At 56.3% G+C, this 25706-nt stretch overlaps 7 protein-coding genes across 7 annotated transcripts; 5 read left to right on the plus strand and 2 right to left on the minus strand.

Moving 5' to 3' along the window:
• Positions 1-3100: 3100 nt before the first annotated feature.
• On the plus strand, positions 3101-4045 carry CGCS363_v015122 (uncharacterized protein; the record flags this gene model as incomplete). Its single annotated transcript, XM_036646971.1, has 2 exons — positions 3101-3340; positions 3407-4045. The coding sequence occupies 2 exons, from the start codon at positions 3101-3103 to the stop codon at positions 4043-4045; spliced, it is 879 nt and encodes a 292-aa protein (XP_036487811.1).
• Positions 4046-7566: 3521 nt separating this feature from the next.
• Positions 7567-8411, plus strand: CGCS363_v015123 (uncharacterized protein; the record flags this gene model as incomplete). The annotated part of the gene is made up of 2 exons (XM_036646972.1): positions 7567-7702; positions 7780-8411. 2 exons carry the CDS (start codon positions 7567-7569, stop codon positions 8409-8411), a joined length of 768 nt encoding a protein of 255 aa, XP_036487810.1.
• Positions 8412-8746: 335 nt separating this feature from the next.
• On the plus strand, positions 8747-10141 carry CGCS363_v015124 (uncharacterized protein; the record flags this gene model as incomplete). The annotated part of the gene is made up of 1 exon (XM_036646973.1): positions 8747-10141. The coding sequence occupies one exon, from the start codon at positions 8747-8749 to the stop codon at positions 10139-10141; it is 1395 nt and encodes a 464-aa protein (XP_036487814.1).
• Positions 10142-10239: 98 nt separating this feature from the next.
• Positions 10240-12630, minus strand: CGCS363_v015125 (uncharacterized protein; the record flags this gene model as incomplete). The annotated part of the gene is made up of 1 exon (XM_036646974.1): positions 10240-12630. The coding sequence occupies one exon, from the start codon at positions 12628-12630 to the stop codon at positions 10240-10242; it is 2391 nt and encodes a 796-aa protein (XP_036487809.1).
• A 605-nt stretch (positions 12631-13235) lies between these two features.
• Positions 13236-14531, minus strand: CGCS363_v015126 (uncharacterized protein; the record flags this gene model as incomplete). The annotated part of the gene is made up of 1 exon (XM_036646975.1): positions 13236-14531. The coding sequence occupies one exon, from the start codon at positions 14529-14531 to the stop codon at positions 13236-13238; it is 1296 nt and encodes a 431-aa protein (XP_036487808.1).
• A 776-nt stretch (positions 14532-15307) lies between these two features.
• CGCS363_v015127 (uncharacterized protein) lies at positions 15308-16795 on the plus strand (the record flags this gene model as incomplete). Its single annotated transcript, XM_036646976.1, has 1 exon — positions 15308-16795. The coding sequence occupies one exon, from the start codon at positions 15308-15310 to the stop codon at positions 16793-16795; it is 1488 nt and encodes a 495-aa protein (XP_036487807.1).
• Positions 16796-20313: 3518 nt separating this feature from the next.
• CGCS363_v015128 (uncharacterized protein) lies at positions 20314-20574 on the plus strand (the record flags this gene model as incomplete). Its single annotated transcript, XM_036646977.1, has 1 exon — positions 20314-20574. The coding sequence occupies one exon, from the start codon at positions 20314-20316 to the stop codon at positions 20572-20574; it is 261 nt and encodes an 86-aa protein (XP_036487806.1).
• Positions 20575-25706: the final 5132 nt, after the last annotated feature.

Below are 25706 nucleotides of genomic sequence, written 5' to 3' on the forward strand. Positions count from 1 at the left end.
CGTGGCGGGGCATACCATCTGCCCAGGATGGTACGGGTCTCTGATTGGCCACAGGACAACACACTGGCACATAGGACACTGCTCCCACGCTTTTACTGTCTGTCATCGCTACCATATGGTTGGTCGGTGCTGCTCGGCCATGCCAATCGCGCCGCTTTGGCCAGGCAAAAGTTGTCGATGACCCTCGCAGTTATCATGATGAGTGCGATCAACGAAAAGTCGTGCACATGACTGCGACAACTTGCACGCATGTAGTGCACTTGCAGACCGTCAAATTGAAGCATCGCACCAAATTTTGTGCCGCAGCTGGCATCCAGTGGCAATCATGAGCTTCCCGTCAAACTACAAAATTGCAATGGTCTGTGCTGGAGCAGAGGCAGACTGTGAGCTTCTGGCATCTTTTCTGCCCACATCTTAACCACCTCAACGCACTTGCAATCGGCTTTCCTGGTTGGTGCTGCTTAAAAAGCCCTCCATCCCAACACATCGCGCCCGGATACACGAATCCACCGATTGCGAACCCGGCGAGGCTGATGAGCATGCCGCAACACGAGTGCCGATCCCCTGGAAGCCGAGCTCCGACGTAGGCTGTGGTACCCACTTGACGAGCATGACGAGGGACCTCTCGCTCCAAGTTGGTGTTGCACCCCCTCTTCCTTGGGGTCAATTGAGTCGGACGGTCAGAAGGTTTGTCGAGTACTGCGAATGAGATTGATCAGGGTTGATTGATGCTGCGTTTTGCTGGGTTGATGGAATCGGTCGGCCGTGTTGACGTTGGAGTCATCATTCACCTTGTCGGGGCAACTGGGATGGTCGCAATCGCGCAGCCGCCTATGTCGATCCCGGAGTTGACATGCTTGGACCGATAACGCTGGGCGGGACCGCGCTGGAAAGATGGCCTTCCCCGCCACAGCCTCCTTCATATCGAACAACCCGCCCAACTCTAACAATGTCGTCGCAAACACTAAGAAGCTGAATCGCTCCCTCTGTTTAGCAAGCCATTGCAGCATAGTCTGGTGCGAGAAGGGACAAACGGGCTAAGTTTCAACCAGAATAGGTCGGCAACGTATCCTCTTCCGTGAAACCTTCCTCGTCAGGAACCAACGAATTCTCCTTGCGCGCGAAAACCCAAGATGCACTTGTACTACGTAGACCGGTCGAGACAGTTCCCCGCCTCTTTCTCCATCAAACACCCCCGACTGAAGTCAGATACTGCTGGGCGCGACGTCTTCTCAAGCCCTGAGGTCCATGCACACACACACAGGAAGGTCCGGGTTTGAGTTGGCTGGCTTTAGGTGTAAGCACGCCACAACCGGCAAAAAAGAACATGCAACACCGGGCATTCGCCGGTCGTCACCAACCCGACTACTACTCCAGCCCTCATTGGCTTATCTATGGGAGAGCGGACGGGATCCCGAGTTTTCCAATGGGTATGGTCGTATGTGGTAGTTTCAGTCTGCCAGGGTATAAATAAAGGATGACATTGCGGTGGCTTCAGTCAGGCTTGAAGCTGACGAGCTCGACTGGGAAGCTGGCAGCGACATCGACGGTGCCTGCTCCATGAGACGCGCACCGATACCGCCCGGCTGGGTTCTGTTCATCGATGTGTTATGATGACCGGCGCATTCACTTAGAGAGCATGGTAAGGTCGGGACGAGAGGGTGCAGGAATGCCGTCTTCAAGCGTGATGTCAAGCTTGGGGGTCCAGGCCAAGGCCTGGCATCTGAGATCACCATCGTAGTTCCAACAACCAGCGAGCCGCTGCGGACATTCCGTGCGGGCCGCGACGGCGGCATTAGGCCAATTTATTGCTTCGACGATCCAGAACCTTTGCGTAGCCTCTGATGGTGGACTCTGACCGCAATCGTGTGCATCGTGTGCAAGCATATGCAAACGCTGCCTTCACGTTCAAGAGGCTATGCCACGATGCACCGTCAGTCGACGCCAACCTCCGCGAGCTGTGACCGCACCATCGCCTGTCCGTCCAAAGTTCCCCTACCGCCTCCCCGTCACCACAACCACTTTCGCCGCGAGGCTTCTCCCCGAGGATATACTCATTGGTCCCATGAGCAAAAGGCGAGCAGGACGTGACGGTGCATATTATGCAAGGCCGGTGTGCAAGTGCGCGCAGCCGAAGTTGCATTGAGTGCCTTCACCTGCAAATTAACACACAGGCCGTTATGCATGCACTTTACAGGTAATATTTGTCGGCGATGCACAGCAGGCGAGGATGGTCCTGGTGGGCCGGCCTACTAACACTCTCTATCACGATATGCTGCATGGACGCATGTTGCAGCAGCAGGCTCATGCATGTAAATGGTTCAGTACTCTACATGATTGATTGCATCGTGTCCCGGCAGACTGACTCACCTTAGTCATCCACGCTCAAATGCAGGTCCTGTTGTGAATACGAACCTACTTGCGGGGTTGAAGATGCCCCGCGACCGGGACGTACCCGCTGCATTGCTGCATGCGCGTGTACCAACGGCAGTCAAATCATCCATAGGGAGATGCTGCCACGAGCGGGAGGGTGCTTCCAAGAGCGAGTTGCTACCATGAGCAAGGTATGCTACTAGGAGCGGTGCTTCTATGAGCGATGGGGTGCTGCCAAGAGCAAGAGATGCTGCCAAGAGCGAGATGCTTCCAAGAGCGAGATGCTTCCAAGAGCAAGAGATGCTGCCAAGAGCAAGAGATGCTGCCAAGAGCAAGGGATGCTTCCAAGAGCGAGAAGACTTTGCTACACACTATGACGCGAAACCCAATAATTCATCCACCAGAGTCAGAGAACCCAGATGCTTGATAGAAAAAGGAAAAGAAAGGACCATCGATAGCGAAGCCACTCTTCTTATACACAAAAATTGAGAGTGGAAGCCAGCGCCTTACCAATGCAAGCTGTGGTGCAGACAGAACCTGACAGTTCGGGGTTTTCCATCTGGTGAAGGCAAAGGGCGGAGGAGGGAGTGTGGGGACCCGACGAACGGGCTGTCTGCCGGCATCACACTACCGCAGCTTCCCGTTGACGGACGTCAGCGGTGAACATGTTCATGCCATGGATGCTTGCGACGAACATGTTCGCGCGCGGGATGCGGCTTGAACCAGTATGCAGGAACCCTTCGGCGGTGTGCCCACCGCTCCAGCTCCATGGAAATCGGGACCTGGATTCAGGGCATCGCAAGAAGCATCGAGCAAACAGCCGGCTGCCTTAAAGCTAGAGAGGTCGGACTGTTTGAGACGCTCGTCTCTCCTTCTCTCGCACCCGTACACACGAGCACGCAAGCCCGTCGTCTCCAAACACAAGCTCTCCAGGCGCAAGCGTTGTGCCATGTGCAAACATACCCAGGTAACTATGACCTACGTAGCAAGAAGATCCTCCAAATGGCACCGACGATTGACTGATTGATGCCAGCGTCCCGGCGCACGCGCCATCTGCGGCACGCCCATCTCCTACTACCAAGACAACCTCAAGAACCGCCGCCGCTTCCGCTTCCGACTCTGCCCCGCGACAGAGCGCGAAGTCATCGACGCCGTCATCCAGCGCGGCAGGCTCGAGCCGCCTTCCCGCCGCTGGATTCTTCAGCTTGCGGCCAGTTGCGGCATTTGGTTCTCGCCGGGGGACAAAACCCGTGGCGGGGTCAGGGCCGGGGCCGAGCCCACGACCAAGGTCCACGTTCCGTACATCGACCGAGTCCTCGAGGACAAGTTTGCCAACAAGGTCGAGACGATCCTCAAGCTTGCCGTCAAGAAGGGCAGCATCGCTACTCCTTCTGCCGTCCACCCATCTGGACCTACTGCCGCAGTCGAGCAGCTCCAGCCCAGCACCATCGCAGCCACCAGTGTTACCGTCGGTATCAAAGCGAGCACCAACGCTGATGCAATGACGATGGATCGAAGCTCGGATTCGCAGGAGGGCTTTGTCGAACAGGTAGAAGAGACAGGTCCGAAGGTTCGGGAGAAGAGGAAGCAGAAGAAGACGGTCGCAAGACGAGGACGTCACGATGCGATTGATGCGCTCGTTGACGACATTTGGGAGAAGATGTGTCTGTAGCCGTCAGCCTAGACAAGTTCGGCCGTCTCGCCTGCGCGGCGATTCGCTCGACGTATGCGCCTTGCCTGAGATCAATGCCTAATCAACTCGGTTCTTGTGTCCACCAGCTTCCATTGTGCAGTGTTCTCGTGTTCCATGTAGAGCAGGATCCAATGATTGCTCGCGGGGCATCCAGCTAAGCCATCGGCTCGTTGAAACCAGAGTCAGCCTCAACTGGGACCAGCGTGAACCCGATGCAGAACGGTTTCGAAGCAGAGGGCGGCGACAAGGCCGACGCTGGAAATGGGGTGCGATCATGGCAAGGATTGTCGGAGTTTCGGGGCGGAGGTAGGATTGTGAATCAGACTCGCCGGTGTTGCCGAAGCGAAGGAGGATGGGGGAGGGCGAAGGTAGATACCAGTCCGTGTCGTCGCTCGAGGGTATGTGTCTGGAGATGCGGCTCGTAGTGCGAGCACATCCATTTTGGGGCCTGTGGAGGATGCATTCGTTTTCCAGGGTACGTGATAGAGGGAAGCACAATCGGGGTCGAGCGAGGGCGCAGCTCGCTGTAAATTCTCCTGAGCTGCAGGGGATGAGCTGGCGAGAGGGAAGGATCAATGAGCCTTGTTTTCGAGTTTGGAGTTGACCGGGCGGCGTCTCGTGCTGGAATGACAAAGAGTTTTGGAGCTTTAAGAGGAGAGTATCGTGGCAGAAGGGTGTTATGATCGTCGTCGGGGAGAGAGGGCGCCGGGGCGCGGGAGGCTGCGTCGTAGACGAGGGTAGCAGTTAGCATGTGGTGTCGAGGCAGATAAACTGACCGGAAGGACTGCCGGTCGTAGATGGGATGGAAGAATGGGTGTATGCCAGGTTTGACCAACCTATAATAGGGGCAGCAGTGTTAAAGGGTCGAGTGCCTCTGCAGGAAGACAGCTGGAGCACTCGAAAACCATGCTCCTGCAAGGGGGTACAGTACCCGATTCGTCACTGTCTAATGTCAGCAGTAGCTGCACCCGCTGCTGTCGCGTCTGCTTTCCCAATGCGCCTGGCTCAGACTTTGATCGGGATCCACAGCTGTGTGGTGTGCCCAATCAGAGAGCTGTACCATCATCAGAAGATGGTACAGACCCTCAAGCGCCAATCACAGCTGCCCTTGACCTGACGCGAGCACTGTCAGCAGCCACGCCAATCCGATGTCATGTTCGCAGTCAACCTTAAAGACCGCTGCCATCTGACGATGCATGGCATTCTGTGTTGCGCTTGCATCGAAACCGGAAGCAGGCTATGCAGCCATGAACTTGTCGCCATCCTCCCAATTGATGATGACGACAGCTCAAGACGCGACGCGATGGGATAGAAGCTCTGACGGCCCGCTGCACCGGGCGAGAACGCGCGAGGCCTAAAATTGTGAGTTTGCAGCCAATGACCTGGCCTGCCTGGGCAACGTCTTGTGCAGGAGACATCAACGAGACTCAGCAAACATGGTGCGGCCGACTCGACGGCGCGACTCGTCAAGTTCCCTGGCGACAAAGTGCATAGTGAGGCTGAGGATAGTGGCTGACAGAAAAAGTCCCCAATTTCGTGGGGACTTTCTTAAGGTAAGGTAGCATAGGAAACTCCTACGTGGGTGGTACCTGCCTGCCCAGGACAGCTTGGGGGGAGTCATGATGATCGGGGTGCACGCCTTCAAGCCTATCCGTGTCATGGTCTGGAAGGCACCAGGGTTTTTCTGCACTTGCCCTGGACCTTTTGTAATCTTGATGTCATCCAATTGCTGCCACGGTTGTAGCACCGCGCGCGCGAAAGCACCCACCTAAAGCCTTCGGTGATGGTTCCTTCCGACCTGCCTGTGGTGCTGCGGCCAACCAGAGAGCTGTACCATCCTCAGAAGATGGTACCGGCCAACCAGAGAGCTGTACCATCAGAAGATGGTACCCCGCCCCCACCACGGTCCAACCTCCACTTCCCGCCTTAAAGGTCGTCCGGCATACCTGCCTGACCTTCAGCCGTGTTGTCTCGTCTTGAACTCCTCAGGTGCTCACTACCTTGATTGACTACCGAGCACTCAATCAAACATCTTCCATCGACACCTTGGGAAATCCAGACCTAATTAGCCAGGTTCGATCAGCGTCGACGGGCGCGCCGGCATCCCAGCCCCACACGGAGACTGCACCTGTGCCACGGCGTAGAGGGGAGGCCCTGAAAGGTCACTAACATCCTGCCCACCCGCCAGTGACCTTGTCAAACTCTGCGCAACGAAGTCAAGTCCCTGCACACCAGCCGCATCGGAATGAACAACCGCCCAATGATCCTCGGCCACTCTTGAGGGTCCAAGGAAGAAGGCGATCCGTTCGAAAACCCGCCGATCGGGGACTCGGATACGATCAAGGGAAACACAATCAATAGTCCAAGATGGAGCCGTCAAGACCACTTTAGCGATGACCCTAAGTCACAAGAGCCTACCTTTGGGCCCCCCGTCCGGATTGATCGAAGGACCAACCAGCGAATATGCAGCGAAGTCTCCCCAGAAGTCCCTGGTTGACCGTGACTGGCTCGTCAGGGCCCGTACCATCTTCCCGGATGGTACGGCCCTTTGATTGGCTGCCAGCTTCCCAGGCAAGGACACCAAGGTCACAGTGGCCAGTTGAGGTCCTCTTTCTTTGGCAGTTTCGGAGCATGGGCCGGAGCTTGGGCCGAAGCATGCAGGTACAGACAATGAGGTCACAGTGTGGCGTTTGGGATGATGAGGCGGCCCTGTGGCGGTGCGGGGGTGGAACGGTCAAATGGGCACTTCTACCAACACCAACTGCTCTCGCGCGCCTCCAGGTGGTCCCATACGCTCGTAACACACTCAATACGAAAATTCGACAGGAATAAAGACCTTTCAGATGCCAAGGTGGGACAAAATGCAGATGGCTGGTTAGCTGTGGTCAAATACCCTCCCTGAGTCCCTGCATCCGTTTTGTTTGTTGGAGCACCAGGCAGGATCAGGGGAGGGGACCGCAGGGCTGGCTTTAGGGGCAGACGCACGTTTTCTGGCGCTGCGATAAAGTAATGCTTAGCGCTGGAGTGGGACCTGGCTAGGGAATTGCTGCCGACCTGGGCCCACAGCACTAGGCCCTGAGGTTAGTGCTGCCGCCCCCTGAAGCACGGGCTGCCATCCACTGATCTGCAGGATATGGCCCCGGGTGGGGGTTCTGATCTGCATGCGGCCCAGCGACGATGGCCCGTTGATGAACTTCGCCAGACATCACAACAAAGCCGCCTGACGGGTAGGGCCCAGACCAATTGACGTATCCTCTGGCAGCCCTCAGCCGAATGCTGTGGCATCTTCGCGAGCCGTCTGCCACGCAGGCCAGGGCTGGCGGAACCCAGCAGACGGGAGAAGGTTTCAGCCAGTCAAAGGCGGCAACGACAAACGGACGCCATCCATCCATGAATCCCAACAACACCACCACCACCAGCCTTCACCTTCCGCTCTTCCTCCCTCCCCAGAGCCACCGCAGCCTCTCAATGCTTCATCCAGACGGATGAGACGCGCAGAAATGCCTCGACAGACGGACCTCTCCCACATAAGCTCGCTGCCAAGCAACATCAGCGACGAAAAGTACCAAGCATTCGTCAACGCAAACAAGGAGCTTATAACGAACAAGTTCTTGCTCACGCGCGATGATTTCGACTGTACGTTCAAGCCCCTCTCCCTCTTCCTCCCCCTCTGCGACTCTCGCCCTTCCTCTTCCATGGCTAACATGTTACAGTGAGGAGCACCCGGTCGGAGCCTCGTGGACGTCTCCCGGGTCAGCCCTTGAACGCAGCGACAAGCCTCCGAGAAGTGAGACGGGCCGCGCCGACGCGACGACCAGTCGCCGCTGCCCCCGCGAGCAAGAGAACCGCCGGACGACGAAATACCACATATGTTGATTTGGTTGACGAGGAGGAAGAGGGTGGAGAAGAAGAGGAGGAGCAGGAGGAGGAGGAGCAGGAGGAAGAGCAGGAGGAGGAGATACTGGAAGAGGAGGAGGAGGACCTGGAGCAAGACGTCCCCGAGACCATGGTTAACAAGGAGAGAGTGCGCGTTGCCATTCGCAACTTTGTCGTGTCTTCCGAGAGCACGGCTCGTGCGGAGGTGGAAATGCGCCTGGCTCTGTACGAAATGCTCCGGCACGGCGTCGAAGACGTTGATCCTGAGCCGGAGGTGGTCGCCGGCCCCAGCCACCATCGACCCCAGGCCACCAAGTCGACACCGGCCAAGTCAACACCAGCCAAGTCAACACCAACCAAGGCCAAGCTCAAGACAACCAAGAAGACAGTCAAGGGCAAGGGCAAGGGCAAGATGACAGCCCGGGCGACCAGGGAGCGGGACATTGATGACCTGATGAACCTGTTCTAGAGCAACAATGAGAACGAGACCTGTGTGTGCGTTGGTTGTCGTTCAGCAGGTAGTGCAGCCATTGATCGCATCATGCTAGTTAGTAGTGCGATTTGAGAAGACATTAGCTGCAGAAATCCCAAGGCCCAGGTGTTCGTTGCCATATTGAACATGCATGCAAGGTGATGATGCAGTCTGCCGTCCTTTGTCTCTCCCCCCACCACCACCATCCCACAAACGCAGCCAACTGGCAAACGCACTCCATCCACCGCCCCTCTTTCTCCTCTCCTTTTACTTTCTCATCTCCCAAGACCCCTTCTTCTCCATGCTGCTTCGCCCCAAGTGCTGCAGTCACAATGTCCGCTTCAAAGAAGCAGACCTTCCGCGGCGTCGACGTCGTCACCCTCGTCGGCTCCAGCAGCATCAAGATCCGCTGGGGGCCCGCCGACATCATGGCCATCGAGGCACACCTCGCCCGCCACCGCCTCCATCTGGGCAACTACGGCACGCTCTACTTTTTCGAGATCCTCAACCTGCTCCTCGCTCGCGACGGCATGAGCAACGAAGCCGACCCCGAGGCCACCCTCATCATCTCTCCCAAGGTGAAGTCCTCCCTCCAGTACCGCCTCAAGAAGCTCGCCAAAGAGGGCCACGTGGAGCTCGCCCGCGGTCTGCAGAACCAGCATACGGCGCGCTGGGAGGCGTACACTAGTTCCTGGGCCAAACCGGGATGGGATGGTTGCAAACAGGCGCCGCTGCAAACCCCCCCGACACCGCCGCGGGATGTTGATGATGAGGATGACGATGAGCTGATGCCCTTCCCCCCTGTCGAAGACGCAGAAGAAGTCGTCGCGCCCCTTCTCCAGACACTGTCATCCCCGCCTGCGACTCCGCGCCTCCGCCCCCAGCAGGCCGCCAGCGAGCCCTGGCTCGACGTCGCGGGTTTCGGGTCCCAGCCCACGCTGGAGGAGAACCTGGCCGCGTTCGAGATGCCCTCATCGACTGCCGCTGCTCTTTTCGGTCTTCCCGCTTCGCCGCCGCCGCCGCTCCCGCCGCGAGTCTGGCAGCAGCAGCAGCAGCAGCATCGCCAGCGCCGAGCACTACCACAGACTCCGCCGCGCTCGTCCGCCATCGTGGTGGTAGACAACTCCCCTCCTGCAGTCGTTGCCGCTACCCCCGTCGGCCCCGCCATCGCCCGCGCCGTCACCCCGGCCAGTCCGCTCAGTGACCGGTACGTGGCTATGGTGAGAGCAGCTGAGCAGCGTGAGCGTCACCGAACGCCGTCTCCCCGTCCTCCTCCTTCTCCTTCTCCTCCTCCTCCTCCGCCGCCACAGCAGCAGCAGCAGCAATTGCTGCTCCGCCACGAAGAAGACGAGGAGCCCCGAGTACAACAAGACGATCTCACGCCCCCTAGAACCCAAAACCGAGCCCGAACCCAAACACGTCCGCGCATGGTTGGCGCCGCCTCATTCACCCTCTTCAGTGACCAGGCCAAGATCTACATCAAGATGCACCGGTGTGCCCTGGTCGTGCTCCTGCTGACTGCTGGGGTCGCGGGCAGCAGGATGAGTGAGGATAAGAGGGAGGAGCTGGTGGAGGAGGTCAGGCAGCGCATGAGAATGCTTGCGGTGGCGAATGCTGGTATCGAGCGGCGGTTGGCGGCCATCTCGTTGGTGCTTGCTTCGCCTCAGGATGGCAGCACGGCGATCCGGAATCTGTATCGTGTTTCTGGGGTTGAGTATGCTGGATGACCTGTGTATGTGGATTCGTGCTTCACCGCGCGTGGATGGACCCGAACGTATTTGTAAGGCTAGAAGAGAAGTAGTTGGAATGTGACAAGTCTCGTTGGCTAGGAAAACCAGTTTCTAATAACACCTGGCACCTTACCCAGCGCGCCGCCATCGCTCCGCCGCCCGGGTACCTCCCGCCGCCGACGCTGCCACCAGAACAACCTCTCACGCATGTAGGGATCCTCCCGGTCGTCTTCCATGTTCCACCTGCTCCAGACCAGGCCCTCAGGTGTGCGGCCGCCCTCATCCTCGCTCTCGATTTCGTCGATGCCGGCCATAAAGTTGACTTGCCTCATCTTGGTCGCCAGGTTGCATTCTTCATACTCCGTCCGGATCCACCGGTGGGCGAACTCCATGTCGACGGCGATGACTGGCCACCCGGGAAAGGTCGCTGCAGGCCCAGACACGGTGCTATTGGTGCTGCTGCTGCCACCGCCGCTGCCAGGGTCGATGGGCGGCGACTGGCGTGCGACCACGTCGCGGAGCACAAGGACTGCCGAGCGAGCCCGGTTCCGCATGTCAGCCAGACGCGCGAGGGCGATGGTGCGTAGGAACGGGGCGGCGCGATGTATCCGTGCGATGCCGTATTGGGAGGGGTTGTCGAGGAGTGAGCGCATCCCTTCGTCGGGCGCCACGGTCGGGGGTATCGGGTCGGGCACGACGGCGACGGTTTGATTGACACGCGCGATGATGTCTGAGAGCAGGGCGTAAGCTTCGTCGAGGACGGCGGCGTAAAGAACCAGCACTTGTTCCCGAGGGACCTTGGCGTATCCGTGGTCGTGATGGCCGGGCGCGGCCTCTCCGGGAATGTCGAGATTGACCGTCACAAGTGGCCTCCTGGCCATTTTTAACAGGCTCTGATGGGTGCTGTTGATCCTGTCTTGTCCATTTGAGTCGGTTGGCAGGGTAGAGGAAGAGAGGCTTGGCTGCGGCGGTGTAGGCGTGTGCAAAGGCGACCGCCGCTCGCTTCGTACGATCATGTACGCCGCCCATACTGAGCTGAAGGATTCCGGAACGTCAGCATCCTCGGCCAGTCTGGACCAGTCAGGCCTGACAAGGGTGGCGGGTGTGGTAACCGGCGATTCGTACTTGGCTGAGACTGTGACGTCGGGTTCGCGTTTTCGGACCTCGACAAGCTCCAGCAGGCGCGAGCTCGAAGCGAGGAACACGTCGGAAGACCAGTTCTTGGGAAAGGCTCGGATCTTGCCGTTGAGAATCGTGAGACGGGAGAGGACCCTGGAGACCTGTTCCTGAAGGGCGGCGAGGGATGGGGCGGTCTTGTCGCCATCTTCCACATTGTCATCGGCGGAGCTGGAGCGGGGGTCGGCAATGCTACCTGAGTTGCGTCTCAGGTCCCAGATAACGTCAGGGAGAACAAGTCGCAGGTCGGACAGGAAGTACTCCTCTGGTACAAAGTGGCCGGCCGAGTTGCACGCGAAGGCGGGGGGTTCCGGGGCATATCGGCCTACTAGCTCGTGCAACGACCTGGCGGCAAAGCCGAGAGACAGGACCCTCGGCACAGAAGCGTAGCGGACGAGGTTTGCGGAGTAGAGGGCGAGTAGATCGAGGTGGCGAACAGGAGGGGAGGGAGAGGCGTGTGTGTGGCCGCCTTGAGATGGGCGCTCTCGAGAGAGTGGCAGGTGTGGGAGAGTATGAAGTAGGGCAGCCAGACCAACTACCAAGGTAGCGCATGCTGCGACACGCAGGGGTATCGAGCGCAGTCGGGTCGAGTTCCCGAACCAGCGCAGGTAAGAGATCAAAGGCCAGAGAAGGCGCTGCTGCGGAGTTTGGGCTCGGCTTCGGTGGATGACGGATGGTTGGAGGCGGTTGAGAATGACGTCGTGTTCGGTTGGGTAAAGCTTGACGAGACCAAGGTGAACGAGGCAGTTGTACTCTGGAGCAGCTGTCGATGCCGACATGGGGGCTATGTTTCTCCCGAAGGACCCTGAAGAACAGCGCCGCCTCTTGACTGGCAAAGCAGATGTCTCGCCATCATCGCCATCGTCATCATCGTTAAAAGAGTCATCGGTTTGGTGTCCTTTCGAATGGCTGGTGCCCGGACGGCGTCTCTTCAACTCGGGATGTTGCGTCTCCGCCTCTTTTAGCGAGGATACTGGTGGCGAGTCTTGCAGGCAGCATCCCCCATTGTGGACAGATTCGGAATCTGGAGACAGAAGCATGCAGCGGATGGAGCCTTGGCACCCGGCGGCGTCTCCGAGTCCAATGTTCACAATCGTGTTCGCTTCTCGCGAGGTATTGCGATCGGTATCGTCTCGGCCGTCGAAATGTAGGCTGATCGTCTCGGAGAGGGAAGGCCAGCCGGAGTGGAAGCAGAGTCGGAGGGTCTGAGGCTCGTGGCCTGGTCGCTGAATGGACAGTTGAAGGGCGGCGAAAGAGTCATTGTTGCTGTTGCTATTGCCGCGTTTGCTTGGGGCGCTGTTCGTGGTCATTTTCAGGAGCAGCAGATGTTCGGTGTCTGGTCGAGTGCCTCCGGGTCAGAGAAGACGACGAGGTTGGCCGAGGATACCATGAGTACGAGAGGTGTGAGTGCCATGTCGAGTAGGAGGCTGGGGTGTAACGCGAGAGCGAGGGATGGTTGGTCTTCATTGTCGCGGCGAGAAGCAGAAGACAATCACCATCCGAAGTCATTGTTGGTCGCATTGTGATTGCAGCAGCAGACCCACTCGCGATTCAAGCCACAGATGTGAAGCCACAGGTGGGAAGTTACACTGAAGGGAGAAGCCGCAGAGAAAAGCCACAAGAGGCAAGCCACATATGGGGCGCCGCAAGGCCGGAGCCACAAGCCAAGAGCCACATGTGAGGCGCACCATTGTTCAATTTCAGCCACATAGCTACGGGTACCGTACCATCTCTCCACCACCACTTCAACTGCGACGACCCACTCCAATCCATCCTCATCTATCTAACTTGCACGCCTTTTTGGCCTTACATCCGCCAAACCATGTGAACCCAGCGCCGCCGCATCTCCGCCCAAGTCGCCATCCTCCGCTGTGCAAGCTTCCGCGCGGGCCCTGTTCTCGCGTTCACATCCCCATCACACCTTCCAAGCCGGCTTTGCCTTCGACCGCACCTGAAGCGTGGGTCCCGGAGCCGGCTTGCTCTTCCACATGGGCCCTTTCCGAGTCTCTGGCTCGTTCGGGCGGTCGTTCACTTGGGCGGGGATGGCGGATGACGCTGGGGTGTTTGTGCGCCTGGCATGCTTCTGGGTAGCTGGCCTGTTGAGGCTGTCGTTAACTAGGGCGGATGATGCGAGGGTAACCGGTGTCTCGTCGCTGTTGTTGAACTGAGCCATGGCGCTGTCGCGGTTCTGCTGTCGTGCTGCAGCCTTGTTCTGTTTGTGGCGCGCGTACCACTGTCGATACCACCGTCTCATCTCCTTGTTGTCAGCCATCTCCTGAGCCAACTCCTCCGGGGTCAATTCCTCCGGCTGTTGCGCCGACACCTCATCCTCTGCGGGGAACCCGCCGGGAACAGTACCTCCGGTAAAGGCATTGCTAGCCCCCGCGCCAGTGAAATTTGCTCGGTCTGCGGTCGCAGCTGGCGTTTCCGAGTGTTGTCCCGCGAAATTGGAGTAGGAATAGCCAGGAACGGTGGAAAGACCGGAGGTCTTGCCAGCAGCTGCACCAGTCTGCCACATGCTTGGAGATGAGGACGACACCGGAGGAAAGCCACCCTCGACGTGATAACCCCCGAAAACACTCCGAATACCCGAGACGATGGAGGCCGTCGCATCACGGTTTGAAGCTGTGGCTGGAGCTTCCGAGCGTCGTCCCGCTAATACCGAAGAGAAGCGGCCAGGATCATTGGGAAGAATAGAGACAGAGTTGGTTGTTGTAAGAGGTACCTCTTGGATTGGGGGTATGGCTGGTGCTCCTGACTGTTGTCCCGCAGAAGCTGCTTGCGAAGAGCTGGGAACATCGGGAAGGACAGTGGCATCCTCGACCGCCGCATCAGCCACCTCTTCAACGTCCAAGGCCGCGGCTGCTCCGCCATTTCCGACCGTCTTGTCGAGGGAGTTGCGCCACTTGGTGAGTAGGCCGAGATGCGCGGCCAGCTTCCTATCGCCCTCCTCAAACCACTCCTGCGGTACGCGCACTTTGTCGTCGTTGACGTCCTTGATTAGGTGGTTCTTCTTGGCGAAGGCGAGATTCAATTTGAAAGATTCGCTGTTGGCCGTCTTGACGTAGTGCTGCGGCGCGTCCTCGCCCTTGTCCTTGATGGTTTGCTGTAGGATGGCGGCGAAACGCTGCAGTTGGTAGCAGCGTTGGACGTTCGCGTCGGTCGAGCGGTCGATGATGACCGTCTGGCGCGACGGAGAGCTTCCTTCCATGATTCTCGGTTGCGATGCGGTCTCTGCGCTTGCGATCGGTGGGATGGTTCGTTAGATGTGTTGAGAGAGAGACCGAGGCACAAGAACGAAAAGGGAGTGACAGACGACTTATGGGCGGGGGTTTTGCGGAATATCCATTTGAGCCTTCCATCGCCTTCGTGTGCTGCCTTTCCGTCTTCCGTCTCATCCTTTGTGCCTTGTCATTTTCTACGGTCACTAAGCAGATGTGATGCATCAGGATCGGCGAGACATGATGCATGGGGACGCCTTTGTCCGTGCATAAGTTGTCTTGGATTCAAAAACAGCTCTGAAAGAGCCTGAAGCCACTGCTCGCCCGCCTCACTTCCCTCGCCTGACGAACCAATGTCAGATCAGTCACAAACCGTCAGCCCCAACTGCATGTCATATAGGACGGGGCCAGTCACATACCGAGGAACCCCCTGACAACCAAAGTCCCATCGCGTCGCAAGCCACGAGCCATGACCCTGATACCAGTCTTTGAGAATCTGTAGAGCAGATGGGAGTTGCTAATCTGAAGAATATCATTTGGGATAGAATGATGGTGAAGCTCAGACGACAATCAGACAGAGGGTGTGCAGCTCTTCTGGCTTGCTCGCTTCATGCGTCACCGCTCATCTATATGAACCAAGAACTTGTTATGCTTTGCAACTTCTTGGGGGCACTTGAGAACATTCGCGCTGCCTTGGTCTATCAATCAACCTTTCCACATCTGTCTTCCAGTCTTCTCAAGCCCCTGGCATAGGTTCCCCGCAACCATGGCACGTCAGGCCGATCCAGATCTCATGGCGAGATACATGAAAGCTCTGCAGAGGCGTACAGGGGGCAACACACATCAAGATCATGCAGCTGAGACTCCCCAGCAACCTCGGTCCCCGGATTTTCCCCCGAGACCTCAGTCCAAGGAGCCACTTCTGCATTCACAGTCTCAGGAACGTTCTGATGTAGATACCGCTGTGATCAGCAGGCCTCAAACAGAAGTGCCTGTCCCAACTTACTCACACGAAGCACACTCCCCGCCGACGTCTTACGGTGCCCTCCCGGCTGCCACGCCGGTCGCTGTAACGAACAACTACGTAAACGGAGATATGAACATCCACCAACAAGATCAGCACAACTACCAAGCCGATGGTAAGAGACACAGCACCACCAATGCCGACGATGCAACCGGCCGTCCCGGCTTGCTCGGTAGACTTGGCGACTTTGCTGGCTTCCTTCTTCGCCATTGGCGGATGACTATTTCTGTAGTCCTCCTCTGCCTGCTGTCTCCGGCCAATCGCAAGCTGTGCCTGAATGAGGAGTACCGCCTCATCGCCCGGAACATCCCCCGCGTCGCCGACCTCTGCGCGGGTCTTCCGTCTTCGACCGCAGTTCTAGAAGACGTCGCGTTCCCGCCTTTTTGTCGCACATTCCCCGCCATCAAGGGCTCGCATGTCTCGATATCCGTGGCCGCCATCGCCCGAGAGATCGTTGTCTTGGGCGACATGGAGCTCGCCGACGTGGCCAAGGGCGACGGTGTCTGGAAGAACGTCTTCACCGACACGCACCGAATCGACCGGAACCTCAGGAGAACCAACGATGCCTACGAGAAGCAGCGGACCACAACCTACAGAGCGCTCTACCGTCTCAACAGGCGCATCAAGATCGAGATTGCAAGGATGGAGGAACCCGTGAGCGGCTGGTATGCTTGGACTCCGGACTGGCTGGTCGTTCTTTGGACCGGCCGCAGGGACCAGGCTGTGACCTTGAACCTCCTGGACGAGCTTGAGAGCCTCGCGATGGATGCGCGGGCGCAGCGCAAGGCGCACTGGGATGATCTTCATGCCAGCGGACTCGGCGCTGGAGACTTCGACGCTGTTGTGGGGCATCTTCGCAGCTTTGCGACTGACATTGCTGTTGAGAAGAAGTCGCTTGCAGTCCGTGGTGATGCGGATGGCGATCACGATGGTGATGATGAAGATGTGGAGAAGAGAAGAGCCGCCGCTGACTCGAGTGAGGCTGGTGTTTGCATGGTGCGCCAGGTGATGCTGGATGTTTCTGCGGCACACTCGGCCTTTCTTGTGAGCCTTGACAGGGTGAGTCTGGCGCTTCTACTCGATCGATTCATTCTTGTTTCACTTGGGTTCTGTTTTGTCTTGTTTCTGTTGGTCTTTGATCGTCGCAATGTCTCCAGACAGAAGACTTTGAGGTTTCAGACCCGACTGACGAAGAACGCAGGAGATACATCACCTCGGAGAGCTCATTGAGATGACAGTACCGACACTCCGGGGCAAGGCTCGAGACGCATATGGAAAGCGAGAAGGCATGTTGTTTGTGCTACGTCAAGTTCAGGAAGAGACGGAGTCTTGGTTCAGGGTCATGCCCGCCTGGGAATGTGCGGATAAGTGAGCGATGAATGATAGTGGCTGCGATGCGACATGCTTATTTCCTTGGGGTTCTGTTTGGCGTCTTCTATTTTTCGCATTTCCAGTCAGATTGGTCATATTTCTCAAATTTTATAATCCCTAGAGCTTTCCCCCCAATAGAAACATTCCTTTTCTTGTTTTACATCCATGGAGTTCACACAGGATGGTCAAAGAATGATGCGCGTTCAAATCTGCAGTACTCTTGGGTGGCTGGGAGTGAACCGCTGATGGTTTCTCACATCTTTGTCATCTTGTAGTTATACTTGTGACTGACATTTCGTTTCAGGGCCATCCTCACTTCGTCCAGGAATCTCTCTTTGTTTCCAACATTTGGATGTGCGTTCCGTCATGTTCTCGAAACCGCTGGGGACATCTGACTTGCTCATTGTCTTGTTAGTTTCAAAAGTCACTTGAAGCTGCAAGTGATATGTCTATAAGAAGAAGAGTTGCCTGATCGTACTGCATCGAGAGTGCTTTCTCTGGTTACTCACACCACAAGTTGATTATGTCGAGACCTTTCCGCCCTTCTTTGAACGACAGCTTTGCAGGCCCAGACGTACTAACTCGGTACAAAACAAGACCGTCAGCACATAGCCCAACAGCACTAAGAGGAGCTGGTGCAGCTGGCGATGGAGGGTCGTTCCTGGAAAGGATGATCTGGAATTCGCGGACCCCTGTGGGCGCCGTGGTCGTTGCCCTATTGGCGTTTACCTTCTGGCCTCGGACTCCGTCACCCAAGCCAGTGCCAGTGCCTGCGAAGAACGGCAAGGGGGAGAGTAAGACAGATCACCATCCACTCAGACATCTACGGTCAGCAGCTGACCAAATGCATGATGAACAGTGCCCAAGGAGATCGCCGACATCTGCGCCATCGAGGCAGCCGTCGTATCTCACGTGCCCTCACACGAACAACCGCCGACCTTCTTTGAGCTCCTCGGCCTCGACCCCTACAGCCACCCCTTCAGCCCGCCCGGGTCTAGCACACAACGGGGCGCCGCCGGGGCCGCCAAGGCTGCCGCTGCGGAAAAGCTGATCAAGGAGGCCTGGCTGCGACTTGTCGAGGGCGTAGACAAGACGTACATCTCGGTCGAAATCATCGGGGAGCGGGGTGCGAGAGAGAGCACTGAGTCTGGAGTTACCCAGTTCATCAGCTACAAGGATGTGCGTTCGAAAGTCAAGCTTGAACGTCTCTCAACGGACGCGGAAGCGCTGAGAAGACTTTATAACCAGGTGGCTCAGCTTTTGCTGGACCCCGGATTCCGCAGCATGTACGTACATTACTTTATGCCTGGAGAGCAGCTCTACAAGTCTGAGGTCAAGAAGGACCTTCAGCAGGGATGGGTGCACAACCGGAGAGCCAAGGTGGGTGAGGTTTGCGGATGGGATGAGGGAGACGGGCAAAAGTAGAGTTTGGTGACATGAAGCAATAACGCGGTGAGCGTTGCTTAGTGGAACCTGGCGGCGCCATTCACGGGAAAATTATTTTATTTATTTTTTGGTTGTTTTTTATCTCTTCCCTCTTTTCATGCTTTTTGCAGCATGTCCGATAGAACGTTGCAATTATCCACGTCTCTCCACGCTTGGCCTGTGTATTCATTCCACGACAATGGACTGTCTCCCGCGCAAGACTCGCCATCAGACGTGGAACCTACCGTCGTCCTGAGAATACCTCAACTGTTACTCAACTCAGCCGCTGGCTACCATGAAGACTCTGCTCCAACGTACAGGCAGCAATCCAAGTGCCTTGCAAGTTCATCTGCCGCCATCATAGCAGCAATACAGACGAAAACGAACAACTGCTTCACGCCAAGCAGGCAAACCATATGCCCTTCACCCCATCTCACACGATTACCGGAGTTCCTCAGCCTGTACGACTTTTTCTTCCTCATCTGAGAGTGAGATCGCCAACGCTGCCGAGTCCAAGGCAAAGAGTTACCTGGACAAGCCCACTTTTACCTTGACGATGCGTATGTTCGCACTGCCATTGCGTTGTGACCTGCGTGCCAGATGGCGAGCAGGCCCGGCAAAAGTCACGACTTGTTTTCGAGATCTTGGCGAAGTAGCAAGATTACGGGCGACATCAGACCTTGTGGGACGGTCGCAATTCCTCACGCCATGACGCTCTCTTGGTCAACATGGTCACATGCGGCTCCTTGAGCATTGAGTGTGCTTTGCGAACTCAATTAATTGTTGCTGTTTTACAGTCAGAGTCCGTCCTTCTGGAGCTCTTCCTTGACTTCGATTCCGCGTCTACCTGGACTCGCAGAGATGTCGCGTAGGAAGGTAAGTTGACGACAGTATTGGATCGGAGCTGCCACTCGGCCGACGAGGCGTGAACCCTGTGAGAAGCAGGGTTGGCCGCATAGTTACCGTCGAGTTAGCGATCTCACAGACGGAGGTGGGGACGTTGGTGTTTGTGGGATCAGGTCAATGTGAATGGGAAAAAGCCGATTGAAAAACAGAAGTGGGCCAATGTACACCCTGAGATGTACACGTACCCACATCAATGACTTTAGCCAATCAAAAGATGGTGGCAGCTGTCTGTGCGAGATAAGCGAGCCGATAAGGTTGGTCTGGGTACCTTGTGCAGATAAGGTACGTACCGCAGACACCTCAGGGACACACTGCCGATTCCAGTCCAGAAATCGGCAGTAGGACCCTGAAGAAACTGGCAGGTGGGCCCTGAAGAACTCGACAGTTGGTCCCAAATTGGCAGTTGGCCCTCACACTGATCCATTGGGCCAGGGCAGGTGCCTGCGGTGAGGTACCTTACGTCCCCGGGAGATGTACCCGCGCTAAGTGCGTCCTTTCCGTTTGTCTTCGCGTCAACTTCGATTCTCGCACTCCTTCCTTCCTTCCTTCCTTCCTTCACACTTCCCACTTCCGCGTCTCTGCCGATCGCAACCGAGCAATCAACCGCGTCGGCGCTTCTTTCTGAGACGTAACGAGTCTTCAGGTCGCTCTATCTACCAGGAGCCTACCTACCAAGAGGTCGAGATTTCCCCCGTTGTCGCATCACCATCGCCAGGATGGCTCCTGCTACTGAGCCTGCTGGTGAGTACCAGCCCGTCCGCAGAATCCCCAATGCCTGTCCGATCGAAGACTGACGCATTCTTTTCCATCTCACAGCGTACAAGGGCAACAAGCTCCACCAGACTACCCTCAAGTTCACCGCCGGCAACAAATCGCACCCGACCGAGACCCGGGCTGTGACCACGAACAGCATGACCAGCGCCGCCGCAGCCGTCTAGAAGCCGACCGAGGACAGCCACGCCGTCGTCGCCACCAGTCCCAGAGCCCCTGCCGCCGAGATCACGAACGCGCGCGCCGGCGTGCACCCCAAGAATGGCCTCATCGTCATGTACAAGGTGCGGACTGGTGCCGTCGAGAAGTGGAAGCTGTCAAAGCGAGTCGACCTGGATGTTGTCGCTGCCTACTGGGCGAAAATGTCTGCCCGGACCGGCCTGACTGAGCGCGCTTGGTTGGCTCGACTTCGCTTCACATTCCGCGTCCAGCTGGCCCAGTTCCGGTTGGGCAGCGTCGCCGCCGGCCCAAGCAAGAAGCGCAAACGCCGCAATGCCGATGACGATGATAGCGACTACAAGCCACCAGGCGCCTAACCGCTATACCTGGGCGTGCGCTTGGGTTCGAGCGGAGGAACGCAAGACATGATGGATTCTGGGTGTGGGGGACTGAATTGTGGAATTGTGGAATTGTGGATTTTGGCAGACTGGTCAGACTCATGCAGCTGCAGAGCGCTGTTGATATGTAGCCCTGAAAACGTGTGTTCGCCGCCCGGCATCCCAGCCCATACCATCCAGAGCATATGGTACCGCGCAATTGTTGTGAATGTGACCCACCTACTGTGCAGTGCGAATTTCCCTGAAGCAGGAGCTTCCCTTGCGAGGGACGCTGTGAACGCCGCTGTCGGGCCCCAGCCCGTACGTACCATCTGTCCAGGATGGTACGCATCCTGGGAATGCAATCAACGCGAAGGCAAGTAAACTTGCCAAGTTCAACTAATCAAACAAGTCAATTATCAGGTTCAAACTTGGTTGATTGCCTTAGGGTGGGCGCTGCATCTTTTCAGAGCACATGCATTTTGCTCGTTTGCACACCGAGCACACCGAATACACCGATGCACATCACAGTGCACACCGAAATTGCGACAAGAGCCGCCAACCACTCACCATCCACAGCCCGCCGCATGATTGTGTCCGGCGCAATCAAGTGTTCTGTTGGATTGCAGATGCAATAATCACTCCTACGGTGGGCCATGAAGGTTCGAAGGCGACCTTGCGATGATGAGCATGCCATGTGCAGTGTTTTGACTTCTTGGGCGATGGCGCGGGTGCGTGGGTGGCTGGTCACAAGTGCCGATGCTTCAGTGACTGTGGTAAGCATCCAGTCGAAATTTCCGAACCCAAGCTCCACATGTTCTTTCAGCAGCCAATCAGTGCAAGCCTGTGTCCCACCACCAAAAAATCGTCACTTTCGTCCAAGTTTCCCAGAGGCGGGTCGGCCCGTGCCTTCGCCCAGCTGCCAGGTGAGCACCACACACGATGCCACCCAAATCCAACACCCCCGGCCACTTGATGATGGCCTTTCTGCAGGTTGCATTGAATGCATTTACCCCAACGAAGCGGTGCACATCGGTTGGAAAACACCATGGGCCGCCACACTCACATTGGTCGGGCTCGCTGCCTCTTTTCTTTCGCGTGCCTCGTGGCGGTGCAGGCTCCTCCTAGATGATAGTCTCGATAATGGCAATACGCACAGCGATCCAGGCTTGGAGTCCTGCAAAGATGGGCAAGCGACATGATTCAAGGTCATGATTGTCGGTAGCTAAAGATGTTGAGGCCAAGCCCTTCTTGCCAGATGCTCACCTGCTCGCGCGCCGCCGTGGCCAACGTGTAAGTCGGGTCCTTGCAAGTATCGCCTTTGCGTCCGCCTCAACGTCATCGTTCCCGACCGTGCAGACAGGCGCTTCCGGAGTCGAGATCGAAAAAGAGTGGCCGCGCAGGCACAACAACCGGTAAAATCAAATGTCTTTTACTTCCGATCGCTCATCACGACCCCTATTCGCAATTTCGCGCCACTTGTACGAACATTTCGACCCCGCAGCTGCATTCCCCGTCTGCAGCGATGCGCAATACTCAGTGCACCAGGCTGCGTCAAGGAGCTCGCCTGACGAAACAAACTCTGGTGTGGAAATCGTTCCTTTCGTTCACATTCCCATACCGCCAGATATAACAGAATCCATGCATACATGCCTGTTTCAGCAGTAGGCTATGATTATAGAAAATTGATCTAGAAAGTGAATGCAAGCTGTGAACAGAGGTGCAGGTACTCGCGATATTGCGCTGAGTGAGGTACGTACCTCTGAATCGGGGCAGATCCAGGTCAAAAGCTGCCACAGTCCATCAGGGTCGTGGCAGGTTCTCGCGAAAGGTGCCACAGTTGTGGGCGGAAAATAAAGAAGCTGCCACGCCTGATATTCCCAGGTGGGGGCAGGTTCTATCTTAGCAGATGCTATGCGACGATGGAGCAAGGTTACTTCCTTCTCTGCACCTGCTGCTGCTCTTTGTTCAGCTAATGCTGATGCTGAAAAACGTCATATTTGTTTCAATCGCCTCGGACAGTCGCCAGCGACTCCTCCTTTTGGCTCTTGGACTTGATAACACCCGCTTTTCAACGGTTCTCCGGTCTTGAGCCCGACGTCTTTCATCCCAGGCGCGGCGCTGCAGTCTGCGGTCTTCCCTTGACTGGTTCAACAAATGCCACATCATTTTGGCACCCTTTTTGCCCCGTCCGTCGATCCTCGTCCGCTGATCTTCTCCTCGCTGACCTCTTTGACTTCCATTGCCCGAGGATGCCACGCGATGCACGACATTCCACTAAAAGTCATCACACCTCATGTTGTTCTCGTTTTGTCGTCGGCCATAGCATCCGCCTCGAACTGCGATGGAGGCCACCCATCGACCCCAGCTATATTCACCTCTTGAAGCCTTTCCACGACCGTCCACTTTCGCGCGACATCTGCTGATAATTCAGCCATGCCCAACCTCTGCCCCGAATCTCGGGTTATGAAGTCCACTCCCGAGTCGCGCCCGGTTCCGAAGTCAACTTTCTGCCCCGATTAGATAACGGCCTGCAGCTTCGGTACGAATCTGTCGCATGAACTTCATCACACAGCGTCGAACATGACTCCACGCCGCCCCAAGGCACCGCTCGAGATCCAATACCTGTCTTCTCGAGACCTTGTCAAACCATCGCGAAGGACCACGAAGTCAGACCGAGCCGCAGCCACAGCCACGCCAAGAAGGCCCCCACCGTTGATGACGGCAAGAACGCATCTCCATGAAGGGAACATTGCGTAGACCCAGACGGATGCGAGGAGCCTGGGCATGCATCCATGGACCAATAATAACAGGCCAAAAATGACATTGCATTGCCGCTCCTATCCACGAGTACAGATAGACTAAGATACCAGCCCACGCAACATTGGTCAACAATATAGACGCCTACACCAACAGGGTATTCAGAGATGGTCCATCCAAAGCGATGCTGATCTCTCGCCGAAAGCAGAATAGGACGAGCAATCCAAGCTGGAAGAGCTGTGCGATAATCATGAGAAACAAAGAAGTCCGATGTATGCCTGGATCAAGAGTCAATGCGCGAAGGATTCTAAATCTAGTTCAAGAGCGATCCTGTGGAGCTGCAGGGGCTAACAATAACAATGCCGGCGTGCTCATGACCTTCACCGTCACTGAACCGGAAGAGCTACCGATGGCTTGGGTTGCCGTCGTCAGGACGAGTCCAAACCTTTCCCTGCTCGAGGCACCGCTGCGAATGAACACCCCAAAACCCCAAAGATGGGAGAAATGAAAGTTCCCCATCAGACTCCAAGATGGCACCTCTCCCTGGCCTGAATAGTAAGAAAAGTCGGCAGTCTGCCTGCTGGCTTGCGGTCGCACGGACGCGAAGTGACGGGAGGGTTCCTGATGAAGGCAATTGATTCGATGAATTCGCCTTCTCTTGAATCGTCAATCAGTCGCTTGCCACCTTGGAGAATCGCAAATACATCGCCGTGAGTGTTTGGCCATTCGATTTAATCGCTAACATGCAGCACACTCCATCGTGGAAGATGATGAAATGCCATTCTCTCGCGCTAGGCTGTTAATAATGGCGCTAGCCCATCGAGTCTGCCCCTCCTGGTTGCCGGAACTGGCATTGCGGATGATGGCACGACCGCCGAGTCAAGGAAGCCAGCCACCCCAGCGCTCTCCAGATACTGCAGCAGAGACTCTCGCCGGGAAAAAGGAAGTGTTCTGCAAAGTTGTCACTAATAACGTTGGCTACTTTGGTGTCCCGAGACCTGCATGGCGCGGCGACTTGGAAAGCCACAGCGTTCGAGACTTGGGTGAAAGTTTCACGGACCTCTAACGTTCTAGAAGTCAGGCAAGATGGCATCGTTCATCAACCTGCTGCCCTGGTATTAGAGCACGTGGAAGATACGGCGTCAAGAACGGGGCAGCTTTTTGCGGCACTGCCGTCGCGGTGCCGTTCGAAAGATGATGGCGGAGAAGAGAAACTTAATCAGGGCGCGCACCGTGCTTGACTGATTGTCACTTGGATCCAGATTACATGAGCTGACGGAATCGAAGAGCAAAAAAGGTGCTTAGAGATTGGATACAAAATAGTCTCTGGTGGTCCATTTCAAACGAACGCTGCTGGCATGATTTCGGTATGGAATACTCCTCGTTCTAACTTTATTAAGGTATGCTTCTGCGTTCCGGAGAGCCTTTTGACGGCGGATGATGTGACTGCGTCCGGAGCATGCTTCGGGAGATCAATCTCCCTTTCTGATGATCAGTTTTCAAGCCGCTTGACGCATCGACAGGCAAACGTGAAATCAAACACCGCGGTATGCTGGCCTCAGTGTTCTCTCAGGCTCAAGCTGTACTGCATACCAGGATGTCGAGCCTTGACACATGTGGAAGAAGTCATATTATAGGATGTTCCACGCATTATGTTGGGGGTTGGAGCTGGGCGTTTCATCAAAGTTCTTCGGACGATTTTCCGCAAGACTGGAAGTGTAATAGAGCCTGTGGGAACAGAGCCGGACAATGCCATGAGGATCTCAGGTATGGGGGCAAGGGAAGGAGATCGATTTCTCAAAAGCTTCTCTTAAATGCGCCAGCACGAGGGTAGAGTGGACGGTGGTATCACTCGCGGCGGGACTAGGCAGATATTCATGCTCTTTCATGCATGGCAGGCGAAGTGTCTAACCTTGGCCCTCATAACTCGTAAAAGCAGGATGGGCTTCACAAGACGGAAGAGATCATGGATGAAAGATGAAGGGTGTCATTTGTGCGGGTGAGGCCACGGCCGAGATGAGTCAACTCGCTGAAGGGGTCAGCAAAAAGGCCTGCGATGAGGCTTCAAATTTTCTCACCTGATTTAAAAGCATTTATCACGACGGCTGCTTGAATTAGTCTATGATATGTAATATGTCCTGGTTCCCAAATGTTTGCGCTCGCTCAACACTCCTAGCGTCCGGACGATGTTCAAGGCTATCCGGAGCGGAGATCGCCCTGCAGCTATGCGGAATATGTGACGGAGAGGAAAAGGTAGAATGAAGATTTGATTGCGACGCTTTTGAAGGTGAAAAGTTCACTTTGTAATCGTTCTTGAGTTCACAACTGCGCTAACTCTTGCAGTCTGGCATTCTGGGATGAAGTTGGTCAAA

This window comes from Colletotrichum siamense (genome assembly GCF_013390195.1).
Source record: "Colletotrichum siamense strain Cg363 chromosome Unknown KSG_Cg363_contig19, whole genome shotgun sequence".
Taxonomy (NCBI): Eukaryota; Fungi; Ascomycota; class Sordariomycetes; order Glomerellales; family Glomerellaceae; genus Colletotrichum; species Colletotrichum siamense.